Source organism: Callospermophilus lateralis, chromosome 19 (assembly GCF_048772815.1).
Source record: "Callospermophilus lateralis isolate mCalLat2 chromosome 19, mCalLat2.hap1, whole genome shotgun sequence".
NCBI classification, from domain to species: domain Eukaryota; kingdom Metazoa; phylum Chordata; class Mammalia; order Rodentia; family Sciuridae; genus Callospermophilus; species Callospermophilus lateralis.
Window position 1 is genome coordinate 11143624 of NC_135323.1, and position 19236 is coordinate 11162859.

A 19236-nucleotide genomic window follows, 5' to 3' on the forward strand; every position below is an offset into this window, starting at 1 on the left:
GACAGCGCATTAGCTCCTACCACATAGGACTCGAGTGTCCCCCACCTCCCCTTACCCACTCAGCCCAGATCACAGGCTCATAGAGCTGGTGTCCTTTCATATTCAGACTGTCTCTAAATACTTATGAGTTACTTGTTTTTAAAAATGGCACATTTTACATTTTTTTCTTATTAATACAAGTTAACTGTAGAAAAAAATGTGAGATGCAGGTAACCCAACACCACAAAGTAAAAATTACCCATAACACACCACTCAAAAACACCAATTGTTGACATTTGGATCTTTTCTGAGTGGAGTGTTTGTCATAAAACATGATATTCTACACACACCTGAGTAACCTGAAGTTTTCATTTAATTTCATTCATTTTTCATTCTAATTTAATTCATTTCCATCTGCTTTAACCGGGGTTATAATGGCTGTTATGACCTGCTTTGCAAAGATGCACCGTAACTTATCAAACCCTGGCAGTGCTGTGGACAGCAGCCACATGCTGTCTAGAACATGACTGAGACTGTGATCCTAGTAGTACTGCAGTAACCAAAAAGTGGCTGAGCATGTAGCCTTGGACTGGCACTATCAGCCTGGCACTGTCAGCCTGTCACAGGCACACATGGACTTGGCCTGGTGCTTCTGATATGGCTTGACCCCACCCCACACACAAGCAGCAGCACTGCAGCCCATATCTGCTGTTTTACAGGTGCAGACAGCAACAGTGGTCACGTGAGGAAAGCAAGGAAAGGAGGCCCAAGACTTGCCAGGTCACAGCATGGGAGGTGGGGATCTGATTCAGAGCAGAGCCCAGAACAAGCCCAGTGCCTTCCTAGGAGACTCCCTGCCTGTGAGTCAGATTTCTCATGCGTGACCTTGTGCTGTCTCAGCTAGGAGGCCAGGTGGTGATGCTCTGGGATGTACAAGGAAGCAGACTGGCGCTTTCCTTACCCAGCGATTCAGCGCATCGCAGGAGTGCCTCTCCCGGTTGACTGCTGAAGGTGCCATGTTGGGTGCTGGGACAGCTTTAAGCACTGAATCTGAGGCCAAAACACAGGAGGATTCACTCTCAGAAACATGGCTAGCTAAAAGAAACATCATAGTGAAACCCCACTTCACTTAGATACCACTATGAAAACAGTCTCATATTATTGAAATCAAATGTGTCTGACAGAAGATTTAATGTTCCACACCTTTTTTCCCTCATGAACTATGTAACAGCTGAATACAGTCACAGAAACCGAATTATTTCGTTTTTAAAAATGGCTGTTTTCAAGAAATTTTGAAAGGCAATCCAAAAAAGCAAAACAAAACAACAACAACAACAAAAATTGAAGGTTAACAACCAGTCTAACCAGCATCATGCAAGGTTAGAGTTCCCAACAGCATCCATGTTGGGTTTCATAAAAATTATCCTTCAGCTCTTAAATGGTTTGGGAACTTATTCATGCCTAAGAATGTGCCAGACAGGCACATTCATCTTGGAGCTTACATTCTCGTTGAGGAAATGGACCATAAAGAAAATGAAAACCACGAGCTGGGGTTGTGGCTCAGAGGTAGAGCGCTTGCCTAGCATACATGAGGCACTGGGTTCGATCCTCAGCACATTAAAAAAAAAAAGTAAAATAAAGGTATCATGTCCACCTATAACTAAAAACAAATGAATAAATATTAAAAAAAAACCAAAAACAACCACTATGTCATTGCTAGTGCCATGAAAGAAGGCAGGGACTCTAATACGATGGAGTCATTTCAGACAGGACAGACGGAGGAGGTGGGCAGCTAGTGGAGACCTAAATGGTAAGGAACCAGTCCCTAGAAGAGCAAGAGGAAATGTGTTTGAAGTAGAGGGAAGAGCAAGTGCCATGGCCACATGCTAGCAAAGAGCATTGTAGGAATGTGGAGGAGACCAGTCTGCCTGAGGCACAATGACAAGAGGTGTCAGAGGAAGTCGGGGAAGAACATGACAGCCTCACATGGCATGGGACAGAGCCTGGACTTCATTCAGCTGAAACATACTGATGGCTCTGGAGGGAACATACGCTGTGATTTCCACTTACAACGCTCACTCACTGCCCCGTGGAGCATGGTCTGGAAGGGGCTATGTACAAAGGAGGAAGTCAGAGATCAGCTAGATGGGGACTGTGGCCACCGAGGTAAAAAACAGTGATGCCCTGGACTAAGTTGGTGGCAGTTGGGATTTCTTTTTTTTGGTTCTGGGGATTGAACCCAAGGGCGCTTAACAATAGAGCCACATTCCCAGCCCTTTTAAATATTTTATTTAGAGACAGGGTATTGCTGAGTTGCTTAGGGCCTTGCTAAGTTGCTGAGGCTGGCTTTGAACTTGTTATCCTCCTGACTCAGCCTCCTGAACCACTGGGATTGTAGACACGTGTTACCATGCCCAGCTGGGACTTATTTAAAAATAAAAATTCCTAGGTCTAAACTACCAAATCAAAATATCTAGGATATAGGACCCAAGAATCTTTATTTTCAAGTGACTCTTCTTAGCCAATCTAGGACTGGTCCAGAAACTGGCATTTAGTAACCACTGGTTTAATCATAACTATAATTTTTTTAAAATTTTATTAGTTTTTTAGTGGTACTGAGGATTAGACCAGTACTAAGCAAGTGCTCTATCACTGAACTATATCCACAGCCCTCAAAAATATTTTTGATTATTTAACTTGAAATAGTATCAAATTTAAAGCCCTTAAATACATATATGAAAATAACCCTCTATTAAAAATGACCTACCTGAGTCTGGTAATTCCTGGAAAAATCTGAATACCACTACTGGAGAACTGAGCTCATCTTCTACCTGCAAAAACAGAAGTCTGGGATTACCAAGTGATGGCAAATTCCAAACATTCACAGAATGAAACACTTGAGTTTGGAAAATAGGCTAGAGATCTCCATTTTGTACACAAAAGCAAAGATTTGATAAAATTTTTAGGTGTACCTATGAACCAGCCTGACAGTACTCTGTGGATTCTAGGATTAGCCTCTGACAATGTACACTGACATTAAATCAGGAAGAAATCTGAATATTAATAGATAAATATAGTTCTACCATTAAAGATCCAAAAAGTAAGGGAAAAGTAGAGCTAGAATCATCCTACAAATGCTTTCAAGAATTCCAGAAATTATTCAGGATTTATTAAAACTTTTTATACCCTCAGTGGCAGGGAGAACAAGTACTTTCTCTGCACCATGTAAAATTTCCAGAGCAGAATGCGAGACCTGCAGGCAATATGGACACCCACAATCTAGAACTGTATATGTATTTTCTAAATATATTTACTACTCAGAATCACTACTTATACAGAACAGGCATCAATTGACCACATTAATGGATTTCATAATAGATGAAAACATTCACTGGATTATGAAAATACGGCAGAAGTTCCTGCTCTCCAATGAACAAACAAGTGGTCAGCCATCAGCTTTGCCATGGGGTCAGGGTACAGTGAGCAGCAATGTCCTTGGCAGACTCTGTGGGTGACTGAGGGTGGGGGGGCGGTGCATCTCTGGGGGAGAAGTTCTCTGAGCATTCAACAATAGCAGCACTATAACTCTAGTCATGAAACTCATGCTCCAAGGCAGAGTATGATGACTCACCCGTAGGGCCACAACAGGAAATGCTAACTTGAAGAGACAGGAAGTAGTTGACCCCAAAACTTTTCATAAGGCCTTGTGAATATAATTTTGATTAAGATTTGTATTCAAATCTGCCAATTATTTAATGAGCTAGTTCCTATGCTAATATGCTCTCAGATTCTGTTACCTCCTTTAACTTTTACATAAATAAAATTGTTAATACTTTTAAACAAACGGGGGCTCAATATTTAAATAGATCAGTGTGATAAGCCCAATAAGCAAGTAGGAACAAAAAAGGTGGCAGTAATTCATCTGTTCCCAATCTTCAGTTAAGGAAGAATAATTTGAGTGCTATGACTTCTATGTATATTACGACTGACTGCTTTCCTTGAACTCCAGTCTCAAGTGTTGATAAGCCTAAGGAAGATGGCACAAGGCTATATACATAAACTTCTAGTTCTAACAACATGGCAGACTGGGCTAACGCTGAAGTTATCAATTCTAAATATCTGAGATACTGGATTAAATATAACTACAATGATAAAAAGTTTAAACTACTGCTGGGCTCACAACAAAGGTTAATTCAGAAAGAAGACTGTAAGCTGAGCTGCAGGAAAGGAGGAGCATGGATGGCCGGGGCCTGGCTCTCACGGCCAGGGCTGTGGGTTCTAAGGCACACATGAGGGATAGTAGTGAGTTTGCATAAAGTGTTCAAGAGCTTCTGCAGGAAAAAAGTCAATGAACAGATACATGATCTCAGAGAGTAATAAGTACGACCTAGAAGGGAAAAAACCCAGGGATAGAACGATAGATGGCAGTGGGAGGTTATCTTAGGGTGGTCAGGAAAAGCCTTTCTGAAAAGTTGATATTTGAAGTAAGATATGAAAGCTAAGAAAGCAGTCACGAGAAGAACTGGGAGCAATGGGTGTTTCTAGGCAGAGGGAGGCCGCTGCAACGGTAAACTAGGTGGTGTAGGCAGGTACTCAGGACCACACACGGTGCTCAGAAGTATATCCCAAGGAGCAACTGTGATGGTGATAATGAGGACGACTGACAGGACCACAGTGCTTTGTGATGTTTGCCAATTATTGTATCCTCTATGAAAAAAACAGCCGCTGGAAGAAGGGATGGAGCAGGGTTATGTCTGGGCTGTGTGTGGCCTTATAAAGATGCTCCAAAAGAACTGGTCATTGGTTAGGTGCAGGGGTGCACACCTGTAATCCCAGCTACTTAGGAGGCTGATGCAAGAGGATGACAAATTCTAGGCCAGACTGGGCAACTTAGAGAGACCCTATCTCAAAATTTTTAAAAAAGGGGGCAGTGCTGGGGATGTAGCTCAGTGGCAGAGTGCTTGCCTAGCATGTGCAAGGCCCCGAGTTTAATCTCCTATTCCCCCTCACCCTGAAAACAAACAAAAAAACCCCAAAACCAAACCAAGAAACTGGTGATTAATTAATACCATTAAACTCCTCTTACTCAGAGGAGAGAGGACTTGAGGAAATACTGGAGTGGGTTTGTAAAGCAGGACCAGAAAAGAATCCAGGCTCTGCATTGCCTTGATTCCCAACAGCTTGCTCAGTCTGATCCATACTTTGGGTCTTTCTCTTTGCAGTCAGTAGAATCTAACATACTTTGATTTAACAGCTGAGATCACAGGCTCAGATGATTAAGAAAATGACTCAGTGTCATAGGGCTACCCAATGGCACTACTGAGAGCAGAACTTAAAAGTCTCCTGACTTGGAATCATCCCCATTCCTTCTCCAGTGTGATATTTGAAGTAAGGTTCCCCCATCTAGAATTCAGGTCAAGTGGATCCACGCACAGAGTCTCCCCACCCAGCCTTGCTCTAAAGAATAAATGCACTATACCAAGTTGAGTCCCAAATAAATTCAAATATATAATCCCAGCAACTTAGGAGTTTTAAATTGAACTGTACTCTGAAGAATTATCAAAGAAACAGTAAGTTTATTTTAATAAAAATTTAAAATACAATGAAATTCTAAAATATAAAATAAAACATGAAAACATTCCCACCTGAACTGATACACATTCTTGGTTTTTAGGACTGCAAAATTTCTCATTTCCTTGTCTCAGGATTGAGGGAGCAATCTCTGAGAGATTCATTGTAGGAAGACATGAGGAGAAGAGCAAGCAGGTCCACTTGCTTTTTTCTCCTCATTCTCCTTCATGCAAATGAAAACTCTGGTGTCAGAAGGCTTCAGAAAAAGTAGCCCAAAGCATTCTGAGACACAGAAGGCTTTCTCATTTCAGAAGATGGGTGTTCTAGTGTTCTTGGATAGGTGAAGACGTTGGTGCTTGTAAGAGCTTTGTGCAATTCTAAATCATAACAGGATAAATGGATGATATGAAAGCACTATAGGAATTTAAAAATTGTAAGGTATACATTTCTCCTCTTGAGCTATCTGTGTAATGAGGTTATTAACTCATACATGTATCTCTCCAAAGATTCTGGTTTTATTTACTTGGAGCTGTTGTAACTCAATTGATATATATCTGTAGAAAATCATTCTATTGCTGAAGTTAAAAAAAGTTACTTATTTCAAAAACAGAGGCAATTATATACTATACCAAGATTTTGATGTGGTTCACTTTCTTCAAACTTTCCTGCAACCGTTGGCTCTGCAAATGACAAACAACAATTTGTGTAATTTCATTAGATTGACACAACATATTAGCAAATTTTCATGAGGGTCATTGAGGGTCTGCTAATAAGGATCTTAGGCAGACAAAGGAATCTGTAATTTGGTGATTTCTAAACTCTGACTGCCAATTTTTGCAATTCAAAATCTGCAAATATTCTTCAATCTTTCAGTTAAAATTTACATGCCCGGATTTAAGAAAAGCTCTTTCAAATGAGACATGTGAATCTGTCCTATTAGCAATGTAAGTAATTTATTTTAAAAAACTATAAAGTTTAGCTGTATGTGGTGGTGCACACTTATAATCCCAGCTACTTGGGAGGCTGATGCAGGAAAATCACAAGTTTGAGGCAGCTTGGAGAACTCAACAGACCCTGTCTCAAAATAAAAAATAAGGGCTCAGGGTGTAGCTCAATGGCAGGGTGTTTGCGTAGCGTGCACAAGGCCCTGAGTTGGATTTCCAGTTCCAGGGGAAAAGACAAAACAAAGCAAAAGCCACTTGAGTATAAACATGAGCAAGGCAGGGCACTGACTGTTGGTGGAGGAGACAAGGACAACCAAGGGAACACATCATGCTTGTATACTAGTTGGGGCATGGCTCCATCACTTGCCACCTGAGGACCTAGCCTGGTGCTTACTAGCTATGACCTTGGATACATTATTTAAGCCTCTGTGCTCCAGTTCCCTCAACTTTAAGATGGCATCTTACTGGATTGTGAAAATCAAATATGCACCAATATGCATTATGTGCTCAGGAACAATGTCTAGAATACAGTGTGCACTACGGAAATGATGACCGCCATCATCACCACTGCAGAATGTCTCAACTCCAGTTCCCTTGTCACCAGGCTGGGATAACAGCAGTATGGATGCCTTAGTTCAACAGGTATTCATTGAGCATCGACTCTGGATAGCCCCTCATGAAACCTAATTTGGAGGGCTCTGGGAATTGAATCCAGGGACACTCTACCACTGAGCTATAACCCCAGCCCTTTCTTTTATTTTTTGAGACAGGGTCTTGCTAAGTTGCCCAGATGGGGCTCAAACATGCCATCCTCCTGCCTCAGTCTCATGGGGTTACAGACACATACCACCATGCTCAGCCTAATACCTAATTTTTAATATGCTGTTATCATGGAACTTACACCCTAGTGTAGTTTTGGGGGGGGTCAAACGAGTGGATGCATGTGAAGTGCTTCACCAGTGCTTGGCACTGAGTAAACACTCCATAACTGCTACCCATGAAGATGCTGCTGTTGCTGTTAAGGAGGCGGGGGAGAAGATTGCTTTCTGCCCCCAGGGAAAGTATGAGAAAAATGGACTGTAAAGCATGAAATGACACAGAAGACCATACTGCTGAAGTCCATGCAGTTTAATGCGTGCACTTGGAACAGTGAGTCAGCAGCAGGGGATCAGTGAAATCCTCATGAGTATCTGAGATCAGCCACAGGTTTTGCTTTCAGGAAGATGCCAGAGCGTAGTGACCTCAAGGGTTAGGTAGTTAGTGTCATCATTATTTTCCTGCACCCCACAGGCCAAAGGGAATTGAAAAACTCTCCCGAGAGCTCAAGCCTTCCCTAAATTGACTAAGTTACTAGGGCAATAAAGGCTCCTTTTTCATAAGAACTAAACCAAGACATGAGCTAATAGCACAAGAATACTATTTTAAAAATATGTTGCTTTTATAAACATAAATCTTAAAATTATTTTTAGGGAACTATCCTATAGAATCAAAGGGCCACTGTCAGAGAAATAAGAAAATGCTAGTTTTTCTTAAAATATAAAAATAACACTTGAGGAAGTACCGATTCCCTAAGAATGAATACACACATACGTGCATGCATACACACACACACAACATTACATATAATATTCAAGAGGCAGCTGCTTGCAAGGATGCTCAATATTACATATGTAATACACACACACACAAATACATATATCTTTAAGTGCTGTGAAGCAAACCTTTGTGCAAGCTATATATATATATATATACATATGTGTGTGTTCTACCAATGAGCTCTATTGCCAATCCAAGAAAGTATTTAAAACAATGATTTAAACATATATTTATAACTTACTGTGTTATCAGGCACTTTCATACATTAATTCATTAGGTCCTCATATATTAATCTTTAGTAAAATTATATCCCTATCTCACAGGAGAGAAAATGGAGGTGTTGAAGGTGACACCATGCTTCTGAATTTGAGTAGAGTTCAATTTTCATACTGTACAAATGCTACTTGTTTGCTTTCTAGAAGTTATAGCCTGAATGTTTGTATCACCCACAATTCCTATATTGAACTAAAACCCCAATATAATGGTATTAAAAGGTAGGGTCTTCTGGAATCTTATGAATGGAATTAGTGAAGATATATATAAAAGGGACTGGAGTCTGTTCTCCCCTTTTGCCATGTGAAGACAGACAGAGGCACCATATATAATGAAGAGGCCCTCATCAGACACTCAATCTCTTGGTATCAGAGACTTCTCTGCCTCTAGAACTGTAAGAAATAAATTTATGGTGTTAAGTTACCTAGCTTAAGATATTTTGGTATAGCAACCAAATGGACTGGATACTTAACTACAGCATTAATGATATATATTTTTCAAAATTAGAACACTTCAAATGCAAGGAGAATTAGAACTGACCCCAGAACCCTGCAATTTGGGAACCGATGCCAGGGTGTTAAAAATATGCATGTCATCCATATTCTACCTTTAACCTTCACATTCTGTCACCCTGAAGGATCAACCAAAGGGAGTGTTTATTCTTCTGCATCCTCTCTTTCCCTGGAAGTTATTCTGTGACTTCTTTTCTTTTCTCATTCTAAGCTGACAGTGGTTTTCCTTTTAATCTTTTTTTTTCCGCCCCCTCATACTGGGAATTAAACCCAGGGGTGCTCTATCACTAAGCTACACATCCAGCCCTTTCTTTTGGGACAGGGTCTCTGAAAAGTTGTCCATGCTTGCCTTTAACTAGTGATCTTCCTGCCTCAATCCACTAAGTGGCTGGGGTTACAGGTGTGTGCCAGCAGGCCTATATTCTTTTAATCTGATTTTATCCAGCCCCAAATTCTGAGTCAATGCCAGCAGCTGCTCCCAGATCTTCCAACAAGAAACATATACATACGGGGCAGGAAGTCTGATAGTTTATGAGATGGTAAATTCAGATGATGAGGTCCTGGATGGCAGGTACACAAATGCATAATTTTTCTGTCTCTGCTTTTGTCAAGAAGATTTTGTGATTCATTTAAACTTCAGGTTTCTATACTCACCAGTTGACAGGCATGTTTTATCCTCTCCACAATCCCATCAAGTCCCAAGTATTGTAAAGATAACCACAGAGGCAGGGCACGGAGTTTGTCTGCTGGCTTATTTGATGTAAGACCAGCAACTAATGTCTGAAAAAGCCAATATGGGTGCATTAATCCAAGACACTGGAACCTCAGAACTATACAGTTACCATTTACACACACTTACTATGTGACAGATGCTACTGCATGCTTTGTTTTCTTTATCCAATTTGACCTCCCCACAACTCCACAAGGAATTCATTCCAGGTAGTTTAGTTCAGAGTCCTGGCTTTATCCATAGGTTTAGAGGTGAGTGGTGGCAAAGCCAGGAAGAGAATCCAGATGGGTCATATGCCTGAGCCAGAGCTCTTGGCCATTCAAGAGGCAGCCACTTGCAAGGGTGCTCTGAGCATCCTTGAATACCCCGGTCATTATCAAATGAGCAAGACATCAACTATTTTAGCAATAATCACTTAACATGTAGTTTGTATATGCCTGCCATTAACCTACTATCAGAAACAACTTCTGGTTTTTAAAAAAATATCATGTTCCATCCTACTAGACAATGTGGATCAGAGGCCTTAAAATACTTACAACTCAGTAATTCTACTTCTGGGAACCTATTCTAAGGAACAACTTGAAATACAGAAAGATGTTCATTGTCTCATTATTTCAGTAACAAAAACCTGAAAACATCCAACAAGTTCACAAGATATGATCATGTTAAAAAAAACTGTGACACTTGAGTGGCTGATTATTATGCCATTATTATGCCATTATTAAAATGTCATTAAAAAATTCTTCCTATACATAGGGAAGTATGAGGTGCAAATAGAAAAATCTGTATGATATGGATCACCTGTATGAAAAAAAAAGTAAAATCAAGAAAACTTTCACTCTTTTATTCTATATTTTGTCCCTAGTCAGGCACTATGGAGCATGCCTATAATTCCAGCGATTTGGGAGGCTGAGGCAGGAGGAGGACAAGTCTGAGGCTAGCTGGATTGGGAATGTATCTCAGCGGTAGCGTGCCCCTGGAATCAATCCCCAGTATTAAAAAGAAACAACCACCATCACCACCACCACCAATAAAAAAACAAACACACCAGAGAGAGCCACTTATCTGGATTTTTAGCCTCCAAAATTGTCCCTAAAGCCAATAATGAGTATCAGCCACTCCCCACTCCACAGAGGACAAGCTCACCAAGGCAGGATCATCATGCTTGTAGAGAGTCACTGCAGGAACAGCCGGCAAACCCAGCCACGGTCCAGGAGTCAGTGTCATGCTATCACATTTGGTTGTAGCCTACCAAGAAGAGGAGGAATTTTCATTAGATTATCAGAACACACTAAACCCAACTCCCTCTTCCATTTAAAAACACTTTAAAAAAAAAAAGCCACCAAGAATTGAAAGATTTTAAGTTCCTTCTTAAAAACATTAATATTTAGTAAATCAAGAACATACCAGCACTGATGAGGAGACATAACCTAGAGCCAATGTTGCCAGATTCACACTGGAAGAAAAACAACACCAATCTAAGAACTAATCACGTAATGTTACTGATTCATTAAATATGCACTTTCCAAAAAAGTGAAGGCTTTTTTGCAGGGTGACATGTAAATGTCTTTCAGTTGCCGTTAGCTTATATGACAGCAAAGGAACAGGTAGATGATATAAATTCCAAGAAAACCTTGAAAATGCCTCAGGGCATATCCCTGTTTACTGAGTCAGGCGTAACCATTCTGCATCTTTCACAGCTACTCTTTCTCAGACATTATTCTTTTGGAGATGAAAAAGAAACCTACCATGGATGATGTGGTGGGCACGATCACCACTCTGGTTGCCCTGCATCTGCTTCCCACTTTTCCCTTAAAGGCACTCCAATGGCCTTCTGAGACACACCCCAATTTCCTCTACCAGAACATGAGCTTTAGGTGGAGACATCTCCTGCTCCTGAAGTGGGCATGTAGCCTAGACTATGCGAGCACTCCACTTCATGAGGTCTCTGCCCTGCTGGAAGGAAGGCTGCTGTCTGTGCAGTTATCATGCACTATCGTAGGAAAGTCCCTTCACTCAGCCCACACACAGGACACTGAACCAAGGGACTGTGACTGGGGAAACAAAGGTGGGAGGAAGACACTGAATTCTGGTTGACAGTATATCTGAAGTCAATCCTAGTACTGGTCTTTTAAATTAAATCTCTTTTGCTTTAGTCAATTTGGGTTATTTTGTTATCTGTAACCAAAAGAATCCTTAATGATGTCACTACAGAGAGGCCTGGATGTCCATGCTTCTTCTTCTTCTTGTTTGTGGTGTTAGGGATGCCCTGGAGGTCTGTGTTCATGAAGACTATGTACAGGCCCAACAAGGAGCCACACAACCTCCTATCGACCTACCCCTCCACGTGAAGCCATATGCCATACTGCTCACAGAGCTCTTTCAAACGTCCAATCTTGTCTGTGTGTCCTACTGCTGCAGTTCCTAGAATGAAAGAAATAAAGAGGGATATTAGAAAGAACAAATATCTCCTGAGTATTCAAAGCTAGGAGCTTTTACATACAGTATCTCCTTAAGAGGGAAGAAACTTATTACATCCCTATTTTATTAAGATTTTCTTTGTAGACTGACTTAAAATCAACTTCTACAAGATTTGTAAGCTTATGTATACTCTCCATTATATGCATCTAACTATATTATTGATTTTCTATCCACTAGACCTAATGATCTATGAGAAATAAGTCAAGTCTCCCATGAAGACAGCTATGGGTTTGTCAATAGCTCGACTGTAATGTGTAAGTTTTTTTCTTTATATATTTCAAATTTCTATCCATAAGCCTTCAGGACTGATCTTTTAGTAAATTATCATGTCTTTCAGGCATCTGAAGTCTATTTTACCCCACACTAATGCTGCTATAGTACTTTTGTCAGCATTTGCCTAAAATATTCCTTCTTATCCTATTGTCATGTTCTGGGTTATTTTGACTCAGGTGTATCCTTTTTTTTTTTCCTTTTTTTTTTTTAACAGCTATATTTATTATTTGTTCTCATTAGTTATACATGACAGTAGAATGTACTTTGACATGTTATACATATATAGAGTACAACTTCCCATTCTTCTGGTTGCACATGATGTAGAATTACATTGGTCATTATATTCCTATGTGCACATAGGAGAGTAATGTCTGATTCATTCTCTTTCCTATTCCCATTTCAGGTGTATCCTTTAGAAACAGAAATACACACACACACACACACACACACACACACAAACTTGGGCTTTTTTCCCCACCCAGGTTCTTTGTTAATATAGAACATACAATCTGACGCCTATTTAAACATTAAACACTTTGAGCCACTCCCTTGGTGATGATTGCCCTACATATTTTGTTAGACAGGTTCTTTTTCAGATGGACTTTAAATAAGGCATAGAGCCATGTATTTTCCCAGCTGTCCCAAATTTCCAGTTAGTAGAGTTCCAACTAGTAAGATTTCATGCCCCTACCAATGCCAAACAAATCCTACTAAAGAAATGGCTTCCCCCTCACAGTCTATGCCAGGAAAAGGGGTAAAACCTTTTTCTTTTTCTCATACAAATCTCAAAATTTTAAAAATATCTCAACTGACACACTTAATTTGGTTGAACCAAGGTCACATGCCAACACATGACTCTTCCATCACAGTGCAGTGTTAGTGACTGGACCACATTCAGACTCCTTTTCACTTTTTATGGTAGTTGTCTACTGACTAACCCCTGGGATGTGTCTTCTGGTGACTACAATAAGGTCTCAGTGGAAAGTCACTCAGTCAGGTGCCAGTGGCAGTCCCTTCAGTCTAACAACTGATTGAATATGGGCAGATCTGTGTTTGTCTTTATACAATAAGTCAGACAGGAAGTGGTGGTTTCCTTCCGCAATAATATTTTCTTTTTTAAAAAATAATTACTGAAGCATAATTCACAGGCAATAAAACCCAATCATTTATGTTTTATTCTTGTTGTTTTTGGCTAAGTTGCTTGGGGATTGATCCGGGTCACCCTACCACCCAGCTACATCCCCAGCCCTTTTTTATTTTTTGTTTTGAGATAGAGCCTAAATTGCTGAGACTGATCTCAAACTTGTGATCCTCCTGCCTTAGCTCCCTGAGTCACTGGCATAGGCTTGTGCCACATGTCTGACATGTTCAATGAGTGTTTTTCTTCAAGGTTTTATATTTTTCAGTTGTCAATGGATCTTTTATTTATTTATATGTGGTGCTAAGGATTGAACACAGGGCCTCCCATGTGCCAGGCAAGCACTCTACCACTGAGTGACGACTCCAGCCCAACATTCAATGAATTTTAGCCAATGTATCTTTAGTGCGTAACCAACGTGATCAAGATACAGAACACTTCCATCACCTCTGAAACTCCGTTTCCCACTTCACTTGCTCTTCTCCCTAACTCCTCACTGACACCAGACAACCCTGATCTGATTCTGTCACTGTAATTTTGTCTTTTCTAGAATTTCATATCAGTAGAACCATACACTGTGTACCTTTTTGTGTCTGGCTTTTTATACTTAGCATACTTTTGAAGTTGCTCTGCTTTGTTAGGATACCTAGGTTGTTTTGTTTATGAATATCTGCATACAAGTCTTTGTGTGGAGGTATTTCTTTATTTCTCTGAAAGTACATGGAAGTGAGACTAATGGTTTACATGGTAATGTTATGTTTTGCTCTTGAGGCACTGCCATACTCTTTTTCCAGATGGCTACAACATTTTGAACCCCTATCAGCAACATATGAGAGCTCTAGTTACTCTGCTCACAAGCATTTGCCACTGTATTTTTAAATTCCCTCCACTCTATCAGAAATAGTAATATCTCATCTTGGGGTATTTTTTGTGGTGCTAAGGATAGAACCCAGGGCCTCACACATCCTAGGCAAGCATAAAAACCACACAGCTACACCCTCAGCCCTGTGATTTAAAAATTGCACTTTTCTAGTGTAATAATGTTAACCATCTTTTCAAGTGCAAGTATTTTCTTTGGTAAGTGTCTATTCAAATCTTTTCATCTTAGGTGGTTTGCTCCCTACTCCCCTCTCCGCAGTGCAGGGGATAGAACCCAGGGACCAGTGCATGCCAGGCACTCTACCACTAAGCTATATCTTCAATCCTCTTTTGTTAGTTGTAAAAACTGTACTGGCTTCTTATTGTTGAGCTGCAGGAGTTCTTTACATATTTTGGATACAAGATATATTTATCTGAAAAACATTTTATAAATATTTCTCCCATCTATAATTTGCTTTCATTTTCTTAGTAGGATCTTTTGAAGAGTAAAAGCTTTTAATTTTCTTGCCTTCTTTTTGGTGCTGGGATTGAACAAAAAACCTGGTAGATGCTAAGCATGCACTTTGCCACTGAGTTACACCCTAGCCAAGCTCTTAATTTTCAATAAAGTATAATTCATGGTTCTTATTTTTTATGCCTTAATGAATTTTTTTTTTCTTTTTTGAGACATTCCCAAGGATACCCCTGAATTTGTGATCCTCCTTCCTCAGTCCCCTGTGTGGCTGGAATTAAAGGCATGAAGCATCATGCCCAGTTCTAAGAAATCTTTGCCTAATCCAAGGTCACAAGACCCTTCCTGTATTTTCTTCTAGAAGTTTTTTTTTTTTTTTTTTTTTTAGTTAGCTTAGCTTTTATATTTATGTCATTTTTATTTATTTGTTTTTTAATATTTATTTTTTAGTTTTTGGCAGACACAACATCTTTGTTTATATGTGGTGCTGAGGATCTCGAACCCATGCCGCACGCATGCCAGGCGAGCGCGCTGCTGCTTGAGCCACATCCCCAGCCCTTAGCTCTTATATTTAGACCTATGAACCATTTATAATTAATTTTTATATACAAAGTGAGGTGAAGGTTTGAGGTTCAGTTTTTTCCACATGGAAATCCAATTTTTCCAAGACCACTGGTAGAAAACACCTTTCTCCTTTGAATTATTTTGGGTCTTTGTTAAAAACGGAGTGACCATGAGTCTATTTCTGAACTATGCATTCTCTTCAATTAATCTCACATTCTTAATCTCTTATTTGTAGCTGTGTGTGTGTGTGTGTGTGTGTGTGTGTGAGAGAGAGAGAGAGAGAGAGAGAGAGAGATAGATAGATAGATATGGGAATTGAACCAAGGACCTCAGACATGCTCAGTGTGTCCTCTACCACTGAGCTTCACTCCCAGCCCTTATCTGTAGCTTTATAGGAAGTCTTGAAGTTAGATAGGGTAAATCTTCAAACTGTGTTCTTTCTCAAAATTATTTTGGCTATTCTCAGGTCCTTTACATTTCCATATACACTTTTAGAATCAGCTAATGTATATCTAACTAAGAAACTGAAAAGAGAAGGAGAGATTTTATTATTATTTTTTAGAACTGGAGATTTAATGCAGGAATGCTTTACCACTGAACTATATCCCCAGTCCTTTTTAAAATTTTTTATTTTGAAGCAAGGTCTTGCTTAGTTGCTGAGGCTGGCCTTAAACTTGTGATCCCTACACTAGCCTCCCTGGTTGCTGGGATTATAATTAGGTGCCACCGTACCTAATAAGAAGCCAAGATTTTGATAGGAATTGAACTACAGATTAGTTTGGAAAGAAGGGACTTAACAATATTGAGTCTTCCAATCTATGTGCATGGCATATCAGTTCACTTATTTAGGTCTCTTGAATTTCTTTCAGCAATATTCTGTATTTCTTGGTGCTCTGTATATGCTTAGTTAAATTTATCCATAAAGTTTTCATGTTTTCTGATGCTATTACAAATGACTTTTTAAATTTCACTTTCTAGTTGTGCACTGCTAGAAGGCAGAAATCAAAAAACTTTGCTAGGTTCACTAATTAGTTCCAGTAGCTTTAATTTAGTTTCCTTTGGACTTTCTATCAATATAATCATGCCATCTACAAATAAAGACCGTTTTACTTCTTCCCTTCTAATCCATATTTTTAAAAATATTTTTCTTGCCTTACTTCACTGTCTAGGACTTGAGGCACAATGTTGAATTCAATACAATAAGTGAAGCAGAAAATGGTAGTTGACCTGTTACCCTCTGAGATGGATATTCAAGTGTGATGTTTAAAAACTTAATTTAGAGAAAGGAAGCACATGAAGGAAATGAAGAAGTGTTGACAACCTAAATGAAAAAAGCATGGGCGTGCACATGCGTGTGAAACGCACACATTCCCAAAACAGACCGACCACTGAAAATTAAAAAAAAAAATTTTTTTTTTAGTTGTTAATGGACACAATACCATTTTTAAATTTATTTTTATGTGGTGCTGAGGCTTGAACCCAGTGCCTCACACATGCCCTCTGCCACTGAACCACAACCCCAACAACTGAAAATCTAAGAGCTAACATTAAAATTATAGTTCTCACTGTCATGTGGATACAGATTGTACTATGTAATGGATCTATATTATGTAATGTATTATTAACGTATTACATTACAATTATGTAATATAATGTATATTAAACATTTCTTAAGACTTTTCAGGAAAGCATTTAAGGTCCCTCTTGCATATTCATAATTGAAGATGCAGGTTTATGATACCTACCAGCATTTGCAACAAGCAGCAGGGGCAGTCTTCCTCGTTCTATGTCGTCTTTAATCATTTTTTCCAGGAAGGCAACATCCTGGGACCAAATAACAAACCATGAAACAGGATGCAATGAGCATAAAAACTATATAGTGAAAAATTATGACTTCCAAAAGCAGCAGATGACTCTCAAAGTTAATCACTCAAATCCACTTACTCTTGACATTTCTATTTTCCTTAATCAAATATGAAAACCAAAATTTTTCTTGAAGACTAATAGAAAAATCAGTTAAATGAGATAAAAGGTAAAAACTGTACATATTCAGAATATTTTTCTAGTTTTAAACACTTCAGGAAAATGTTCTCTCAACCCTCCCCAAAGAATCAACGAAATACCTATACTGATACTAAAATTAGTATAAAATTTAAAAAATGAAACTATCTTAAAAAAAGGAATGCAGAACCCTATAATCTGTTGTTTTTCCTCTGGCTTCAGTACAGAGAGGTTTATCATTTGCATGTCTAAAAATAAGCAGAAATCAACCCCAAGATTACAATAAAGAACCTCATTTTCAAAATCTGCCTATTCATAAATCCAGGCAATAGTGGTAATTCGTTAAAAGAATGAGTATCAGAAGGAATTTCTGGTACTTATTTTGGTTGTTGTATTTCAATTTAAAGTGATAGGGCTGAGTAGAGTTCGTGCTTAGCATGCACAGGCCCTGGGTTTAATGCTCAATATCCCCCCAAAATAGGGAAAAAAACAGGCAGCAGCAACAGGTGATATAGTGATTAATGATTGTAAGATTCCTTAAGAGCTAGATGCTCCTGACCTATATACCGGCCAAACTTCATGCACATTTAAACAGAAGCATGTATTATAGAAATACCAAAACAATAAACAAATAAGCTAATAATTATCTGCGGGTCAGCAAACAACTTCAGGTGAGAGAAAGACAAAACTTAACTCCATATTATTTAATAAACCAAAACCAGAACTTACCATCTGATGCTGGGATCCAAACATAGTGTTACAGGGCACACGGCACAAGCAGGGGAAGGGCAGGCCAAGCTACAAGAAGAGATGTATGACTTTAGAACAAAGTTCTCTGTCACTATTCATTTATGATTGTGAAAGATGGAAGGTTGATTTTTCTTTAGAAAAATCTTTCCCCTTAGGAACTCTTAATATGTAAGTAGATATTAAAGTATCTACTTGGAAAGTCAAGCCAAACCCCCAACCAAACAAAACATTGATTTGCCAGATGTTGTTTAAGAGGATATAATGTAAAATTTTCTAAATGAATTGAATAACTGTTTTAGTACATTCTACCATATATCAAAAAACAAACACTTTTCCAAACAAAAGAAATAGTGGGCATTCTGAATGGTAATTTAGGATTCCTTCTCCAAGCATTACTAGTAAATAACATCAGCTAAAGGCATTCAAAGAACAATATCTTATTTGTGGGTCCACCCACACTTAAACAGTAATAAATATGGATCAACAGATCTTTATTTCTTTCTTTCCTTCCTTCTCCCCAAATTTCTTTTCCTTCTCTCTGTTTCTTTCTACCAAGGATTGACGCTTAACCGCTGAGCCACATCCCAAGCCCTTTTTATTTTGAGACAGGGTCTTCTAAGTTGCTTAGGGTCTCACTAAGTTGCTAAGGCAGACTTTGAATTTGTAATCCTCCTGCTTCAGCCTCCTGAATTGCTGGGATTATAGGCATGTACCACTGCTCCTGGCCAAACCTACATTTCTTAAGTGAAGTCAGTGTTAAGAATGGAGACAGGAGGTGGGTGGGCCTGGGATTCAGCGGTAGACCGCTTGCCTAGCGCAGGCGGGACCCGGAAGCGATCCTCAGCACCACATAAAAATAAAGGCATTATGTTGTGTCCATCTATACCTAAAAAATAAATATTAAAAAAATATGGAGACAATCTCATCAGTTTTTTAAAAAATACTTTTAGTTGTAGATGGACACAATACCTTTATTCTATTTATTTATCTTTATGCAGTGCTAAGGATTGAACCCAGTGCTAGGCAAGCACTCTACCACTGCTATAGCCCTAATCAAATTAATTTTATACTCAATAGTTTCCAAATCCTCAAGT

The 19236-nt window shown here is 39.2% G+C and overlaps 1 protein-coding gene across 9 annotated transcripts in view; it reads right to left on the reverse strand.

Annotated features, from left to right (window-relative positions):
• Pdxdc1 (pyridoxal dependent decarboxylase domain containing 1) overlaps positions 1–19236 on the reverse strand; it is a 56322-nt gene that overhangs the window by 11207 nt on the left and 25879 nt on the right. For 6 of the 9 annotated variants that reach the window (XM_076840400.2, XM_076840406.2, XM_076840398.2 and 3 more), the window contains 9 exons: positions 18122–18190; positions 17137–17215; positions 11945–12029; positions 11013–11061; positions 10752–10853; positions 9530–9655; positions 6180–6230; positions 2747–2810; positions 941–1074 (listed from right to left, as the gene is read on the reverse strand). In XM_076840400.2, the coding sequence (XP_076696515.2) occupies positions 941–1074; positions 2747–2810; positions 6180–6230; positions 9530–9655; positions 10752–10853; positions 11013–11061; positions 11945–12029; positions 17137–17215; positions 18122–18190 (759 nt within the window). The remainder of the gene's footprint in view (positions 1–940; positions 1075–2746; positions 2811–6179; positions 6231–9529; positions 9656–10751; positions 10854–11012; positions 11062–11944; positions 12030–17136; positions 17216–18121; positions 18191–19236) is intronic. The other 3 variants (XM_076840403.2, XM_076840401.2, XM_076840405.2) reach the window with 1 other exon arrangement.